This window comes from Sus scrofa, chromosome 9 (assembly GCF_054392235.1).
Source record: "Sus scrofa isolate SSC_HxYL_T2T_F1_AM1 chromosome 9, Sscrofa_HxYL_maternal_Yorkshire_Landrace_v2.0, whole genome shotgun sequence".
Taxonomy (NCBI): domain Eukaryota; kingdom Metazoa; phylum Chordata; class Mammalia; order Artiodactyla; family Suidae; genus Sus; species Sus scrofa.
In genome coordinates this window covers 46,614,844-46,633,424 of record NC_139391.1, presented here as the reverse complement: position 1 = coordinate 46,633,424, position 18,581 = coordinate 46,614,844, and the positions used below count along the sequence as shown (strand labels likewise).

The 18,581-nt window shown below is 39.8% G+C and overlaps 1 protein-coding gene across 2 annotated transcripts in view; it reads right to left on the bottom strand.

The window, feature by feature from the left end:
- CBL (Cbl proto-oncogene) overlaps positions 1-18,581 on the bottom strand; it is an 89,010-nt gene that overhangs the window by 2,872 nt on the left and 67,557 nt on the right. For both annotated transcript variants that reach the window (XM_003129932.5, XM_021062969.2), the window contains 5 exons: positions 15,898-16,029; positions 15,431-15,811; positions 14,086-14,180; positions 967-1,107; positions 492-592 (listed from right to left, as the gene is read on the bottom strand). In XM_003129932.5, the coding sequence (XP_003129980.1) occupies positions 492-592; positions 967-1,107; positions 14,086-14,180; positions 15,431-15,811; positions 15,898-16,029 (850 nt within the window). The remainder of the gene's footprint in view (positions 1-491; positions 593-966; positions 1,108-14,085; positions 14,181-15,430; positions 15,812-15,897; positions 16,030-18,581) is intronic.

Genomic DNA, 18,581 nt, shown 5'->3' with positions numbered 1-18,581 from the left:
ACCCTTGCCAAGGTTAATGTCCAATAATGCCCATGACTCAAGTGCTACTTTACAGCACTCACTTAACATTTCTCTCTGCATTTCACCTTGGAAGATCAGCCGAAGGGCCCTGGTGTGTGTACTGCCTTCTTGAACTTTCAATTTGGTAAGCTGCTTAATAGGGGAATTGAGTATTCACCACCCACACAAGAATTTCATCAATGTTGAAAAGCAATGGGAATAAGAGAGAGCTAGCTGCCAGCACTGCAGGTTTAGGCCATATAACACAAAAGCCTCCAGACCTTGGGAAGATGAAAAACACAAAAGGAACTATCTGTGCGAATGGGTAATAAAAGAGAAAAGGAGGTTTTACTGCCATGGACCAAAGATATTTTGCAAAGAAAATTATTTAAAAGAATATTCTACCTAGATCAAGTTTTCATTGGCCAAACGTTACAGGCTCATTCCTCCAGCACAACAATGATTGCTAAAGTAGCAGGATGACTACTCACCAAAAGTACCACTCTCTGTGACAGATGGTGCCGCCTGGGAATGAATATTATACATTGCTTCATATGTACAGCTATCAATCTGCAGGTCACAATCACTTGCTCTGAAACAGAAGGAAAGTGGCATTATGATCTTCAGAAACAGAACTCCATTATCGCAAACTTATTAAGATTCACCTGCTCACAACTACTCTAGATCTTGATTCTATCAAGACAACATATTCTCCTTTTGCCAATATCACTAATAAATATCATAAGGTTGATTCTTCTTATGAGTAATAGATGTGTATGTTTTGAAATTACCGTGGTACTGAAGAAACATTAAGCAGAATTGCTTACAGCTGCAAAAGGCTTGAAACACTAGGGGTTACATACATTTTTCTGTTTTATTTCTGGCTGGATAATGCTGTGCAGGCGGCAAGCCAAGCAGGTGAGTTGGTGTCAACTGAATTCCTAAATAGGATTGTTGTGAACCTACCGTGAACTCTGGGTTGTTTCCAAAGGCCATTTCACTTCTGTCTTTTGAAGTCCCACAGGCCTAGAGGAGGGAGTCATATACTCTGTGTCCTCTTCACTTTCACACTTCTCCTCCGGTGGCAGCTTTGGCACAGGAAGCGGTCTGGAAGATAAAGAGTAAAAAACAGTAAAAGAAAACAAAAAGAATGAACTGCTTTGCAATCATATGAAATAATTTGAAAATCTACTTGAGTAGAAGAAATATCTGATACCCTAAGCTGTCCGAGATATGCCTAGTGAAAAAGAGCATGTGCAGTATGATGCCGTATAGACAAGAATGGCAATGAGCATACAAGAAGTTGCCAATTACTGTCTGACTCTAGGTAGTAAGATTATGCATAACTCTGATTTGATTTCTTTCTTTTTTTTTTTTTTTTTTTTTTTGTCTTTTGTCTTTTTGTTGTTGTTGTTGTTGTTGCTATTTCTTGGGCCGCTCTCGCGGCATATGGAGGTTCCCAGGCTAGGGGTTGAATCGGAGCTGTAGCCACCGGCCTACGCCAGAGCCACAGCAACTCGGGATCCGGGCCGCGTCTGCAACCTACACCACAGCTCACGGCAATGCCGGATCGTTCACCCACTGAGCAAGGGCAGGGACCGAACCCGCAACCTCATGGTTCCTAGTCGGATTCGTTAACCGCTGCGCCACGACGGGAACTCCTGATTTGATTTCTTAAGCATTGCTTATCTGTATTTCCTAAATATTCTTTAAGGGCTGCACCCAAGGTATATGGAGGTTCCCAGGCTAAGGGTTGAGTTGAAGCTGTAGCTGCCGGCCTACGCCACAGCCAGAGCCATGCTGGATCCAAGCTGCGTCTGAGACCTATACCACAGCTCACAGCAACACCAGACCCTTAACCCACTGATCGAGGCCAGGGATTGAACCCACATCCTCTTGGATACTAGCCATTCGGCCCATGACTAGAACAGGAATGCCTTCCTAAATATTCTTTAATTAACATGTACTACTTTCATAAGGAGAAAAGGATCATTAAAAGGGCAATCCAAAAATTTTAACTATAATTCTTTCTTGATGATGTTAGTAAAAATATAAAATTGCACCTCTTGTTCATTAAGCATTTTGGCAACACACACTAAAACGGTCACATTTTTTGGTCACAGTAATTCTACTTTGGCTTCATTTCTAGCTATGTACAGAGGTTCAGGGAAGCAAATTTATTACTGTAAAAGATTTTAAATAAAATAAATATCCAACAATAGGGGAATTGTTAAATATATGATGTTATAAATACATTATATGATAACAGGTAATCATTAAAAGTGAAGATTTTGAAGCACTTTTATTTTTTTGTCTTTTCTAGGGCTGCACCTGAGGTATATGGAGGTTCCCAGGTTAGGGGTCTAATCAGAGCTGTAGCCACTGGCCTACGCCAGAGCCACAGCAATGCGTGCTCTGAGCCGCATCTGTAACCTACTCCACAGCTCACCGCAACACTGGATCCTTAACCCACGGAGCAAGGCCAGGATTGAACCTGCAACCTCATGGTTCCTAGTTGATTCATTAACCACTGAGCCACGACGGGAACTCCAGCTTTTGAAGAACTTTTTTAAAAAGTTTTTTAAATTTTTATTTATTTATTTTTTCTGTTTTGGCCAACCCACAGCATATGAAGTTCCTGGGCCAGGGATCAGATCTGAGCTGCAGTTGCAACCTAAGTGCCGGCTGAGGCAACACTGGATCTTTAACCCACTGTACCAGGCCAGGGATTGAACCTGCGTCCCAGCGTTCCCAAAACACTGCTGATCCCATTATCCCACAGCAGGAACTGCTTGAAGAACTTTTTAACCAATAGGAAGAAATGTCCCAGATATAATGCTAGGTTAAAAAAAAAAAAGGAAGATGTGAGTTCAATCCCTGAGCCACCAGGGTTTGGAACTCCCTGTCTCTGTCTTTCTAAAGGAAGTTATTTGGCGGAATAAAAAAGATTCCAAAGGAAGTGTGGGGAAGCAGGAAGAAATGAGGAGAACTAGAGGATAAATACGTGGGAAGTTTCAATGTCCAAGGAATGTTAAGAGGCATTGATTCAAAGTAGACTCTAATGAGTAAACAGTGCAAGTTGGAATCCCTAAGACAACTATTAAAAGAATATTAAGAGTGAAATAGGGAGTTCCCGTTGTGGCTCAGTGGTTAACAAATCTGACTAGGAACCATGAGGTTGTGGGTTCGATCCCTGGCCTTTCTCAGTGGGTTAAGGATCCGGCGTTGCCGTGAGCTGTGGTGTACGTTGCAGACATAGCTCGGATCCCATGTTGCTGTGGCTCTGGCTTAGGCTGGTGGCTACAGCTCTGGTTAGACCCCTAGCCTGGGAACCTCCATATGCCTCGGGAGCGGCCCTAAAAAGGGTAAAAAGGCAAAAAGACAAAAAAAAAAAAAAAAAAAAAGAGTGAAATAGTACAACAAAAAAATACTTTAATCCTAAGAGAGTAAGTAGAAAAAATGAACAACAAAAAAGATGGGGAAAATGGGGGAAAGAGTAGGAACAAATATTTCAATTATTTTATTTTTTCTTTATTCGAGTATACTTGATTTACAATGCACAATGCTGTGCCAATTTCTGCTGCACAGCAAACTGACTCAGTCATACATATATACTTTTTTTTTTCCCTTCATTTTTGGCTGCCCTGCGGCATATGAAGCTCCCAGGCCAGGGATCAGATCCAAGCCACACTCACGACCTAAGCCATAGCTGTGGCAACGCTGGATCCTTAACCTATTGTGCTGGGCCAGGGATCGAACATACATCCCAGTGCTCCCAAGACACTGCTGATCCAGATGTACCACAGTGGGAATCCACATTCTTTTTTTGTGTTATTTTCCATCATCATCTATCCCAGGAGATTGGATATGGATATAGTTCCCTATGTATATACAGTAGGACTTTGAATATTTCAGTTATTTTAAAACAAAGAAGACTAGACTAGATATAAGGGGAAAAAACCCCAATAAATATATACGGCTTATGAGAAACATACCTTCCATACGAGGATTACAGAAAAGTTGAAAGTAAAAGGAAGGAAAAAGATAATGCAAACATTAACTAAAAGAGAGCTGATGTAAGTCAAAGCAGACTAAGGCTGGTGAGAAGCAGAAATGGAGAGTAAATGGAATCATAAAAACAATTATCAATTAGTCAATTATTCTAACTTTCTATGTACCCTAATTACATAGGCTAACTACATATACAATACAAATGGACAGAACTAAAAGGAAAAAAGAGAGATGCACAGTTATAGGGGACAACTTAACACATTCCTCTTAGTATCTGATAGAATGTGTAGATTAAAAAAAAGAAGGGATACAGTATATTTGAATACAATTTACAAACTTGATATATTCAGAATGCTGTGCCCAACAACCGCAGAATACATACTTTTATGAAATGAAGGTGATATGTATGGAATTTACAATCTTCCAATGTTTGAATATCAGACAACACAAAAATAGCCCATACATGGGAAATCATATATTCTGAAGCGAACAATATGAAAACATGACATATCAAAACTTGTGGAATGCAGATACAGCACTTGTTACAGACTGAATATTTCCTCCCCAAAATTAACATGTTGAGGCCCTAATCTCCAGTGTGGCTGTATGGGCTGATGGGGTATATGAGGAGGTAATTCAGGTTGGATGAAGTCATGCAGATGGGCCCAATTCAACAGGACTGGTGTCCTTCTAAGAAGATACACCAGAGAGCTTGCTGTTGCTCTCTATACCTCAACCTGTGTGCATTTATCAAGGAAAGGCCACGTGAGGACACAGTGAGAAGGCTATGCAAGCATGCAAGCCAGTAACATATCCCTCACCAGAAGCGCACTATGCTGACATTCCAATCTTGGACTTCTAGCCCCCAGAACTATGAGAAAATTAACTCTGCTGCTTAAGCCACCCAAGTCTGTAGTATTTTGTTATGGCAGCCTGAGCAGATTTAGACAGCATCCATCTCACAGAACTAGAAAAATAACAAATAAAACCCGAAGAAAGTTGAAAGAATAAAATAAAGAGGAAGAAGCAATGAAACAAAAAGCAGATACTCAAGGAGGATTCTAGGAAGGCAGCAGAGTAGGGAATACCACCTAGACAACAACTGCACTGGCAGAAGTTGTCTAACTATTTTGAAACTCTATTTTGCAACTTCCAGGTGAAGACTTGGATGCTAAATTGCTGTTAATTTCAGCTCTTAGCAGGGTAGCAGCTACCGATTCCCAACCCCTGCCACATGGCAAGCAGCTATGCAAATGTTCCTAGAGCAGCCTATATACAGATTGCTGGAGCAAGGGTGGGCAAAAAGGACTCAGTCCTCAAAATATTGGGGAATCTGCGTTTTGACTGCTGCTCCTGTTCACAGGGGCAGCAGTCACAGTTGCTGCACCTCCCCCCACTGTTGCAAGCCCTTTCCCCTCTGGCTGAAGTGACTTCCACGAGATTTAAAGGGCTGGACCCCTTTTGTCTTTCCCTTCTTTTTGCACTTCTTCTCTTTTAAGGAGTTAGATATTAAAGACTAGGGCATTCATATACATTTCCCATGTATATGCGGAAACTTAAAAAGCGACTGCACATGCCCAGGGAAAAGTTCAGGAACGACCTAAAAAGACATTAAATTTATACTCTGACTGATCCTCCACACAGAGACGGCCTGTAACAACTAAAAAACAAAACAGGAGTTCCCGTCATGGCGCAGTGGTTAATGAATCCGACTAGGAACCATGAGGTTGCAGGTTTGATCCCTGCCCTTGCTCAGTGGGTTAACGATCCGGCGTTGCTGTGAGCTGTGGTGTAGGTCGCAGACGTGGCTCGGATCCCACGTTGCTGTGGCTCTGGCATAGGCTGGCAGCTATAGCTCCGATTAGACCCCTAGCCTGGGAACCTCCATATGCCGCGAGAACGGCCCACGAAACGGCAAAAAGACAAAAACAAAACAAAACAAAACAAAAAAAACACCCAAATAATGAACAAAACAGCAAAACCTAGGGAAGAAGGATAATCTGATTTCCAGAGTTAATACATTATTACATTCAAATGTTTAGTGCACAATAAAAAAATTGCAATGCATACATAGAAAGCAAAGTTTGGCCCATTCGAAGGGAAAAAATTAATCTGAAAAAACTTGCCTGAAAAAGATCAGATGGCAAATATACTAGACAAAGACTTTAAAATAACTACCTTAGGAGTTCTCGTCGTGGCTCAGTGGTTAACAAATCTGACTAGGAACCATGAGGTTGTGGGTTTGATCCCTGGCCTCACTTAGTGGGTTAAGGATCCGGCGTTGCCCGTGAGCTGTGGTGTAGGTTGCTGACGCAGCTCAGATCCCACGTTGCTGTGGCTCTGGTGTAGGCCAGCGGCGACCGTTCCGATTCGACCCCTAGCCTGGGAACCTCCATATGCCTCGGGAGCGGCCCTAGAAAAGGCAAAAAAGCCAAAAAAAAACAAAACAAAAAAACACCTATCTTAAAGATACTCAACTAAGGGAAGATGTAGAGAAAAATCAAGAAAATGATGTGTGAACGAAACAGAAATATCTATCAATAGAGACAGAAAACCTAAAAAAAAACCAAAATGAAATTTTGGAACTAAAAAGTAAAACCGTAATTTAAAAAAAAAAAAAAAAAAAAAAACACTACAGGTATTCAAAGGCAAATATGAAGAGGGAAAAAAATCAGTGAACTTGAAGAGAGGACAATAGAAATTACCCAGGCTGAAGAGCAGAAAGAAAAAGGGCCAAAGAAAACCAAATAGAACCTAAGGGAGCTAGTGGGACCAAACACATCAAAGGGCCAACATACACATTGTGGGAGTCTCAGGAGAGAGATAAAGGAGCAGAGAGAATATGCAAGAAATAAGGGCCAAAAACTTCCCAAACTGATGAATATACACATCCAAGAAATTCAACAAACTCCAAAAAAGAGGAACTCAAAGAAACCCACACTTTTATCTTCCTTTTTTGTTTTTTTTTAGGGCTATGCCCATGGCATATGGAAGTTCCCAGGCTAGGGGTCCAATCAGAGCTGTAGCTGCCAGCCTATACCACAGTCACAGCAATGCAGAATCCAAGCTGCATCTGCAACCTACACTGCAGCTCACAGCAACGCAGCATCCTTAACCCACTGAACAAGGCCAGGAATCAAACATGTGTCCTCATAGATACTAGTGTGGTTGGTAACCCACTAAGCCAACATGGGAACTCTGAGACCCACACTTTCAAAAGACAAAGACAAACAGAGAAGCATATCACATATGAGGGATTTCTCAGTAAGATTATGAGCAGATTTCTCATCAGAAACTTCGGAGGCGAGAAGACAGTGGGCCGATAAATTCAAAGTGCTATAAGAAACCTACGCTGTCAACCAGGAATCCTACACAGGCATACCGTGTTTTATTATGCTTCACAGATGGCGTTTTTTACAAATGGAATATTGGTGGCAGCCCTGTATCAACCAAGTCTACTGGCACCATTTCTCCAACAGCATTTGCTCATTTCATATCTCTGTCACATTTTGGTAAATCTCACAATATTTTAAGCTTTTTCATTATTATATTTGTTACAGTGATCCATGATCTCTGATGTTACTACTGCAAAAAGATTATGATTTGCTGAAGGCTCGGGTGATAATTAGCATTTTTTAGCAATAAGGTAATATTTATTCTTTTATGTGCAGGTTAATATTTTCTTTCTCTGGATGTATCAATAAAGTATTTTTAAATTAAGGTATGTACATTGTCTTTTTAGACACGATGTTACTGCACACTTAATAGATTATGGTATAGTACAAATATAACTTTTTATATGCACTGGGGAACCAAAAAAACCCCATGCGTCTTGCTTTACCTGCAACATTTGCCTTATTGCAGTGGTCTGGAACCAAATTACAATATCTCTGAGGTATGCCTGGATCTGATAGAACAGTTTTTCAAAAAGTGAGGAAGAAATTAAGATAGTCCCAGATAAACAAAAGCTGAGGGACCTACCCTGTAAGAAATGCTCCAGCAAGTCACGCAGGGTGAAATGAAGACACTAGACAGTAATTTGAAGGTATGGAGAAACAAAGACCTTAGTAAAGGTAAATATATGGGCAATCATAATTACTACCGCAATTGCTACTATTGTAACTATTACTGTAATAATGGTTTGTAAGTGGACTTTTTTTTTTCTACGTGATTTAAGAGACGAATACCTAATTCTCAGTATGAAAGCTAATATTACTGTAACTTTGGTTTGTATCTCCAAATCTATTTTTCTGCATAATTTAGGAAACTAATGCATTTAAAAGCACTAGTTCATGAACTAGTTTAAAAGAACTAGGGGCACACGATGTTATAAAGATATAATTTTGTGACTCAACAACCGAAAGGGGCATGAGTATAGCTGTAAAGGAGCAGGGTTTCTGTATGTTACTGAAGTAAAGCTGGTATAAATTCAGGTTACAGTGTTATAGGATGTTAAATGTAATCCCTATGGTAACCACAAAGAAAATTATCCAAAGAATATACATAAAAAGAAATGAGAAAATAATTTAAACATTTCACCACACACACACGAAAACAACTAAACACAAAAGAAAATAATGCAGGAAGTGAGGGACAAAAAACTATAAGGCATACATAAAACGAATTGCAAGATGATGGAAGTCCATTCTTATCAGTAATCGCTTTAAATATAAATGGGTTAAACTCCCCAAGCAGAAGATGTAGAACTGGCAGATTAGATAAAAAACACACAATCCAATTATATGCTGTCTATAAGAGGCTCATTTGAGACCCAATGGCACAAATAGGCTGAAAGTGAAAGGATGGAACAAGTTACTGCATGCAAATAGTAGCCAAAAAAGAGTGGGGGCTGGGGGGAGAAGAGATGATACTAGTATCACATGAAATAGACTTTCTATCAAAAAGGGTTACAAGAGACAAGGAATATTATATAAATTAGAAGATTTAACAATTATAAACATTTACACACCTAATTAAAGACTATCAAAATATATGAAGCAAAAACTGACAAAACTGAAGGAGAAACAGCTCTATAATAACAGCTGGAGATTTCAGAACCTGACTCATAATAAAAGATTTAAACAATCAGACAATAAATAAACCTATTAGATACATTAACAAAGCAAACATCCTTCTCAAGTACACACGAGACATCTTCCAAATAGACGATATGTTAGGCCACAAATTAAGTCTCGATATATTTAAAAGTAGATATACAAACCACCTTTTCTGACCATGACAGATGCAGTTAGAAATCAACAACAAAAGCAAAACTGAAAATTCACAAAACTGTGGAAATTAAATAACTTTTAAATAACTGTGGCTCAAGCATACTGACTCCATTTTGTCAGCTCTATCTTGGGTCTGCAGTCCCACCTCCTCCCCTCCTGTGTGACTGAACCTTAGTCTGCTCACAAGGAATATACCTAAGTCCTACCAACTTTTACCTCTGCCTTCACCTGATATGAAAACTGGAAGAGTGCCTTTTGCTGAAACAGATGGTTAATGGCCTGTGAAGAATAATGGTCATGAGACCCCTGGGGAGCGGGAGGATGCGAGAAGGAAAAAAAAAAAACCAAAAAACCAGTTACTGTTGCCGCAGACATGACTGTCCCTTAGCAGTCAGATTCTACCTTTAGCTTCGGCCCCTTTAAATTCCCCATATCCCTGTCAGTGATGTGTAGTGCAGCCCTGAATGCCTCTGGATGGTCATCCACCGGATACTGCCTATATGTAAATTGCCCACAAAAAACTTCATGATTGTACTTTATGGAGTTGCCTGGTTTGTTTTTTGGTCTCAAGTTCCTTCTCTTTTTAGGAAATATTATTCAATATCTCCACCTTTGAATGATAACCAATGGACCAAAGAAGAAATCACAAAGGAAATTAGAAAATACTTAGAGATATATGAAAACAAAAATAAAACATACCAAAACTTATGGGACAAAACAAGAGCAGTGCTAAGGGGGGAAATTTGTATCTATAAATGCTTTCATTAAAAAACAAAGATCTCAAATCAATAACATAACTTTATAAACTTCAAGACTAGAAAAAGAATAAACTAAACCCTAGGCTAACAGAAGGAAGGAAATAATACAGATTAGAACAGAGCTAAATAAAATAGAGAACAGAAAAATAAGATAAAATGGTTCTTTAAAAAAGAAATGAAAGTGGGGTTAATACTACAATTATACATAAATTAAAAGGCTTATAAGAGAGTGCTATGAATAACTACACAACAAAAAATTAGGTAATCTAGATGAAATGGACAAATCAGGATTAAATCAAGAAGAAATAGAAAATGTGAATAGACCTGTAACTAATAAGGAGATTGAATCAGTAATCAAAAGATCTCCCAACAAAGAAAACCCTATACCTGACACTTCACTGATGAATTCTACCAATCATTTAATGATGAACTACTACCAACCCTTCTCAAATTTCTCCAAAATTTAAGAGGGAATACTTCCTAACCCATTCCATGAGGCCAGCACAACCGTGATACAAAGCCAGACAAAAACACTACAAGAGAAAACTATAGACTAATATCCCTTATGAACACTGATGTACAAGCCCTCAACAAAATACTACTAAAATAGTAGTAAAAAAAGAATTGAGCAGTATATTAAAAAGATTACATACAGTGAATGACCAAGTAGGATTCATACCTGGAATACAAGGATGGTTAAATATACTAGTATAATATACATCAACAAAGTAAAAGAAAAAAAATTCCACATAATCATCTCAACTGATGCAAAAAAAAAAAAATTTGAAAAAATTCAATACCCTTTCATGATAAAACAATTAATAAAATAGGAACAAAAGGAATGTACTTCAACATAGTAAGAAGCCGTAAGTGAAAAACCTATAGCAAGCATCATACTCAATTGTGAAAGACTGCAAGCTTTTCCAGTAAGATCAGAAAGAAGGCAAGGGGGAGTTCCCGTCATGTCGCAGTGGTTAACGAATTCGACTAGGAACCATGAGGTTGCGGGTTCGGTCCCTGCCCTTGCTCAGTGGGTTAAGGATCCGGCATTGCCGTGAGCTGTGGTGTAGGTTGCAGACGCGGCTCGGATCCTGCGTTGCTGTGGCTCTGGCGTAGGCCAGTGGCTACAGCTCCGATTCGACCCCTAGCCTGGGAACCTCCACATGCCGCGGGAGCGGCCCAAAGAAATAGCAAAAAGACGGAAAAAAAAAAAAAAAAAGAAAGAAAGAAAAGGCAAGGGAAACTGATTTCACCGTTTCTATTCAACACAGAACTGGAAGTTCTAGCCAAATCACTTAGGCAAGAAAAAGAAATAAATTGGAAAGAAACAAGTAAAATTAATCTCCCTGTTTGCAGATGTGATCATCTTATATGCAGAATACCCTAAAGACTCCATAAAAAAGCTGTTCAGCAAAGTAGTAGGATACAAAGTCAACACACAAAAATCAGCTGTATTTCTTTTCCCTTGTCTTTTTAGAGCTACACCCATGGCATATGGAGGTTCTCAGACTAGGGGTCAAATTGGAGCTGTAGCTGCTGGCCTACACCCCAGCCACGGAAACAGGGGATCCAAGCCGTGTCTTTGACCTACACCACAGCTCACAGCACCGCTGGACTCTTAACCCACTGAGTGAGGCCAGGTATTGAATCCGCGTCCTTATGGATACTAGTCGGGTTCGTTAACCACTGAGCCACAATGGGAACTCTAAAAATCAGCTGTATTTCTAAAAATGAACAATAAACAACTTGAAAAGGAAATTTTAAAATCGATTAAAGAGATCAAAGATTTATACAATAAAAACTACAAAACACTGCTGAAAGAGATTAGACAAACAGAAACATATCCCATGTTCACAGATTGGAAGACAAAGTTATTAAAATGTTATTTAGTACTACCCAAAGTGATCCATAGATTAAATGCAATCCCTATCAAAATCCCAATGACTTTTTTTGCAGAAACAGAAAAGCTCATCCTAAAATTTGTAGGGAATCTCAAGGTACTGTGAACAGCCAAAACAATCTTGGGGGGGAAAAAAAAAAACGGACAACAACAAAAAACCTGGATTACCTGGAGTTCCTGATTTCAAAACTTAGCACTAAACTACAGTAATCAGGAGTTCCCTTCGTGGCTCAGCAGTTACTGAACCCGACTAGGATCTGAGGATGTGGGTTCAATCCCTGGCATTGCTCAGTGGGTTAGGATCCAGCATTGCCTTGAGCTGTGGTGTAGGTCGCAGATATGACCTGGATTCGGCATTGATGTGGCTGTGGTGTAGGCCAGCGGCTGCAGCTCTGATTCAACCCCTAGCCTGGGAACCTCCATCTGCCATGGGTGTGGCCCTAAAAAGTAAAAACAAACAAACAAACAAACAAAAAAGAACTACAGTAATCAAGGAGTTCCCTCATGATGCAGCAGGTTATGAATTCAGCATTGTCACTGCAGCAGCTCGGGTTGCTGCTGTGGCACAGATTAGATCACTGGCCAGGCAACTTCCTCATGCTACAGGTATGGACAAAAAACAAACAAAACTGCAGTAATCAAAACTGTGTGGTGTTGGCATAAATACATATAGACCAATGGAGTAGAGTGGAAAGCCTAGAATTATATTCTCACATATGTAGTAAAATGATTGCTGCTGAGAATATTTAGTGGGGAAAGGACAGTCTTTTCAACAAATGATGCTGGAAAAAAACTGAATAAACACATGCAAAAGGAGGAAGCTGAAACCTTACCTAACATTATATGCAAAAATGAACTCAAAATGGATCAAGGACCTAAATGTAAGATCCGAAACTAGCTCTAAAATAAAACTCTCAGGGGTTATCTCATGACTCAGTGGGTTAAGGATCTGGTGTTGTTACTCCTGTGGTGCAGGTTCAATCAAACAACATGGATGAACTTTGAAGACATTATGCTAAACTAAATAAGCCAGTCACAAAAGGAAAAATACTGTATGACTCCACTTATATTAGGTATCTAGAGTAGTCAAATCATAAAGACAGTGCAATGATGGCTGCCAGGGGCTGATGGAGAGGGGAGAATGGAGAGTTGGTACTTAAGAAGTGTAGAGTTTCAGCTTTACAAGATGAAAAAAAGTATGGCAATGGATGGTAGTGATGGCTGTACAATGCGAATATACCTAACATCACTGGAACTGTACACTCATTAATGAGTGTGACAGTTTATGTTATACGACTGTCCTTTCCCCATTAAATGTTCTTGGCAGCAATCATTTTACCATATATGTGAGAATTTAACTCTAAGCTTTCCACTCTACTCAACTGGTCTATATGTCTGTTTATGCCAACACCACACTCTTTTGATTACTATAGTTTTGTTTGTTTATATTAAGAATTAACATAAAATATTATAAGAATTTTATGGAGTTCCCGACGTGGCGCAGTGGTTAACGAATCCGACTAGGAACCATGAGGTTGCAGGTTTGATCCCTGCCCTTGCTCAGTGGGTTAAGGATCCAGCGTTGCCATAAGCTGTGGTGTAGGTCGCAGACGCGGCTCGGATCCCGCGTTGCTGTGGCTCTGGCGTAGAACGGTGGCTGCAGCTCCAATTGGACCCCTAGCCTGGGAACCTCCATATGCCGCAGGAGCAGCCCTAGAAAACGCAAAAAGATAAAAAAAAAAAAAAAAAAAAAAAAAAGAATTTTAAAACAATATTTTTTAAAAAACAAAATTGCTTCTTTGAAAAGATTCATAAAATTGATGAACCCCAGCAAGACTGATCTATGTACATACACAAAGAGAAAATACCAGAGAGAAACAATCCAAAACATGATCATTTTTACATAATGGACATACAGATCAATTTTAATTTTCTTCTTTATATCCCCTAGGTATTCTAAACTTTCTATAAATAAGATGTTTTAAAAGTATCAACTCTTGGAGTTCTCCCTATGACTCAGTGGTAACGAACCTGACTAATATCCATGAGAACGCAGGTTTGATCCCTGGCCCTGATCAGTGGATCAAGGATCTGGCATTGCCATGACTTGTGGTGTTGGTCGCAAAAAAAAAAAAAAAAAAAATTACCAACTCTACTGTAAGAAACACAGCTTTATTAAACTTACCTGGCAGCCAGAGAATAAATGGCATTGGCAGATGCGGATGGTTTGATTTTGGGATGCTCACACTCTGGACCTGCTAATGGGCTGCTATTCATATTCTGGAAAGAAAAGAAAAGTATTAAAAAAAATAAATAAAAAGACTGACTGTATGAAGTATTGGTGACGATGAAGAGAAACTGGAACTCACATTCGTCCCTTGATTTTGGCAGGTTTTATTTTCTCTTAACTGAAACATACATCTACCATATGATCCTACCCTTCCACTCTACTCACGAAAAATGAAAGTATATGTTCATATAATGATATGGAAATTTGTCCATATCAGCTTTATTTGCAAAAATAAAAAAGTATATAAACAAGTGTTCATTAATAAGTAGTTTATATATGCACAATCTTTTTAACTGTAAATGTTCTAACAGAAATATAATGAATCAGAGTTCCTGTCATAGCACAGTGGAAACAAATCCAACTAGTATCCATGAGGATGGGGGCTCAATCCCTGATCTCGCTCAGTGGGTTAAGGATCCGGTGTTGCCATGAGCTATGGTGTAAGTTGCAGATGTGGCTCAGATCCCACATTTCTGGGACTGCAGTGTAGGCTGGCAGCTGCAGCTCTGATTCGACCCCTAGCCAGGGAACTTTCATATGCTGTTGAGTGCAGCCCTAAAAAGCAAAAGTAAATAAATAAATAAATAAAATATAATGACTTAAAAGAAAAGAACCTTCTTATTAATACAGCTTACTATCTCCTCTTATTTATTTAACCTATTCAGAATAACAAGAACAAGCATATCTCACCCTCAATGCCATGCTTAGGAATTTTTTTTTGTCTTTTTTTGGGGGGGGCACACCCATGGCATATGGAGGTTCCCAGACTAGGGGTTGAATTGGAATTGTAGCCGCTGGCCTACGCCACAGGCACACAAACACGAGACATGACCCTCGTCTGCAACCTATACCACAGCTGACGGTAACGACAGATCCTTAATCCACTGAGCAAGGCCAGGGATCGAACTGGAGTCCTCATGGTTATGAGTCAGGTTCTTAACACAGAGCCACAACGGAACTCCAACACTTCAAATTCAGATGCCACTCTTTCCATAAAGCCCTCATGACTTATTTACCTGGAAATAATCTCTCCTTTCTCTAAAACTAAAGCATTTTCTATTTATACCACTTATTGGGCACACACACCTTGCATTTACAAGCATACTAACACCTACATTTCTTGAGGGTATGGATTAAATTACTTCTGAATCCTGTAAAACACATACCACAAAACTGACTCATTCAATATCATCTACAAATATTTGCTACCAGAATAAAAAATTTCAAAACCAGGACTCACCACAGAGGTATCCAGGCTGAATGCGCTTCCAAGCCTAGGCACATCGGTTCTGGGTTCCATTTGTGAGGGCAATGAAAATGGAAGTGAGTGCCGGTTGGTTAATTCTCTCCCTGTCCAGGGGTCGCCAGGGTTTGGGGCAACTACTGGTACTTTGGGGATTGGCCGAGGCAGCCAAGATGCTTCTCCAACACGGCTAGAGGGGACAGGGGGCAGTTTGTCTCTGGATGGACAGTCTCCGGGTGTACAAGGCAAGGGGCGTCTTTGAGGCCGGGTCTCTGTTCCACCAGAATATGGCCGGTCTGGAGGGGGTGGTGGTGGGAGATCTCGAAGAGTCGGAGGTATTGGTAATGGTTTGTCCTTATGAAGGGAGCCAGAAGGAGCCTGTGGAAGCATGATGGAATCAATCAATCAAACTCCACTAATCCACAACATAGAATCAGAAAACTGTAGAAATGGATAATGCTTACCTTAGAAGCAGTTCCAAGACCGGAAGTACTCGAAGGAATAGATATTCGCTGTTGCAGAAGGTCAAGCCGTGGTGGCACCGGGGGAAGGGAAGCTTGTGGGGCCATGGAGAATGGAGAAGGAGGCCGCTCCACCTAATACAAATAAAATTTCCTAATAGGTTATTCTTATCTGGAGGAGTGGAATCTCTTACAACTCCTCCTAAAGCTGTAAAGAGCAAGTACTACATCACATTGAAGACATCAATGGGCCTGGCTTTTTGGCTTGAGGGAGCGCTTCCTGAATTATTTTTATGTTACCATAAGAGGGCGCTCTCAATCACAGAAATACTATGCAGATGCAAGCTATAGACAATGTATCTAGAAATGGCTGTGCTATAAAAAGCTTCTTGGCATACAATTAAATTTTTTTTTTACCATCTCTCATATCTTCATCTTCAGAAAAAGAAAAAAAGTCCTTTCAAAATTAAAAACAAAAAAAAATCATATAAAAAGAAAGACGTAGACATTAACCTGGGAAAATAATGTTTAAGGGACAGAATGAAGAAAGATATCAAAGTTGATAAATTCCATTGGTTATTGTAATTTATTTATTTATTTATTTATTTTGTCTTTTCTAGGGCCGCTCCCGCGGCATATGAAGGTTCCCAGGCTAGGGGTCTAATCGGAGCTGTAGCCGCTGGCCTACGCCACAGCCACAGCAACGCCAGATCCGAGCTGCGTCTGCAATCTACACCACAGCTCACAGCAACACCGTATCGTTGGCCCACTGAGCAAGGCCAGGCATCGAACCGGCAACCTCATGGTTCCTAGTCGGATTCATTAACCACTGTGCCATGATGGGAACTCCCATAATTTATTTTTAAAAAAAGAAAGATCTAGAAGAGAAAATGATTGTAACATTATAAAGTTTCCTGAGCACTTCCAAAGAAGTAATTTCAATTCAGTAATTAAAAGGGATGAAATTTTTTTTTGGTCAATTTATATTCTAAAAATTGAGATGCAAAATCAAAAGAAACAAATATAGATGGAAAATAGGCAAATATGTATTACAAGCACTTATGTAAGATGACAGAGAAACAACCACCCCCATACTTAGTCCTGTCATTAATGCTAGGTGGTGAGTGAAGGAAAAGAAAGACTGCATCACTAGCTACTTGCTTTTACTCATGTTTAAGAAAATGGGCTCCGTATCAATGGAGGGTGAGCAGCCAAACACCTCAAAAGCTAAGGAAGTGAAAATCCTATACAGATAAAAGCATATTGGGAAATATTTGCTCAACCCTCTGGACTTTAGGAATGAGGAGAGATGGAAGATGGGAGGGATCAAAATAGGCAGAGAGGGCCTTCCAAATTGAGAGACAACTTGAAGGTGGTAGGAATTCCAAAGTAGGAAATTACGGAAAATACTGTTGGTTAGGAAGACCAAACTAGAGAGTCCTGTGAAAGCGAGTCGGGAGAGTGACATTTTATGACATAGAAAAGTGGGAGTTATTGATGGAAATGGTTTTTGACCTAGTGAGTATTTAAGGATGGTTAAACTGGTAATGGTGAACAAAAGATGGGTTAGATAAGAAACTAGAAGTTGGGACAATCACTAGAAGGTGGTTTTAATAAACCAGGTTTGAAATAGGTAAGTAGAATGAAAAGGAAGATATAGACATGAGCTTCTTTAATGGAAAAATCAATAAAATTCAGTGACTGACCAGTTACTGGTGATCAAGTGAGAGTTGGTAACTTTTCACACCCAGCAAAAACCAGTCCAGGCTAGAGCCAAAACATGGAGGATTCCAATACACCAGTATACTACATCACACACTATCTACTATATTAATATGTTAATAGGAATTACTTCATAGAAAAGTGTATTGAGAGGATGTTTGACAGCATGGTAAGACTTTGTAGTGACAGGTATAAACTGAAAACCAAGGAAATATAAACAAATCAATTATTTTAGAAGAACAGAAGGTTGTATAAGAAGGCAAGAGTAATTACATCTCAGTATTATTACTTGATAGAATAGGGAGCAAAATCATTTAAACACTAAATACTGGAGCTCCCGTCATGGCTCAGCGGTTAATGAATCTGACTAGGAACCATGAGGTTGCAGGTTCGATCCCTGGCGTTGCCATGAGCTGTGGTGTAGGTCGTAGACGTGGCTTGGATCCCATGTTGCTGTGGCTGTGGCGTGGGCCGGTGGCTTACAGCTCCGATTAGACCCCTACCTTGGGAACCTCCATATGCCGCAGGTGCAGCCCTGGAAAAGACAAAGAGAGACAAAAACAAAAAACAAAACAAAACAAAAAAACACTGAATACTGATTGAGCCAAAAAACATTCAAATTAACTAAAGTCAGATGATATGGAGTAGGAAGGAAGGAGATAAGAGATTTAAACCCTTTTCTATAATACCTAAAATAAATAGACAACTAATACTGCAGAATCAGGAGAAAGCAGTATAGTATATGGTTAAACAGTTTTAGTATCTGAAAATATGAATGGGACACAGTGAGGAGTTGGAGGGGGTGGAAGCTGGGAACTGATATTTCTTTAAGCCTTTTAGCAATTCTTTTTTTTGCTTTTTAGAGCCACACGCATGGCATGTGGAGTTTCCCAGGATAGAGGTCGAATTGGAGCTACAGCTGCCAGGCTACAACACAGCCACAGCAATGCAAGACCCAAGCCGCA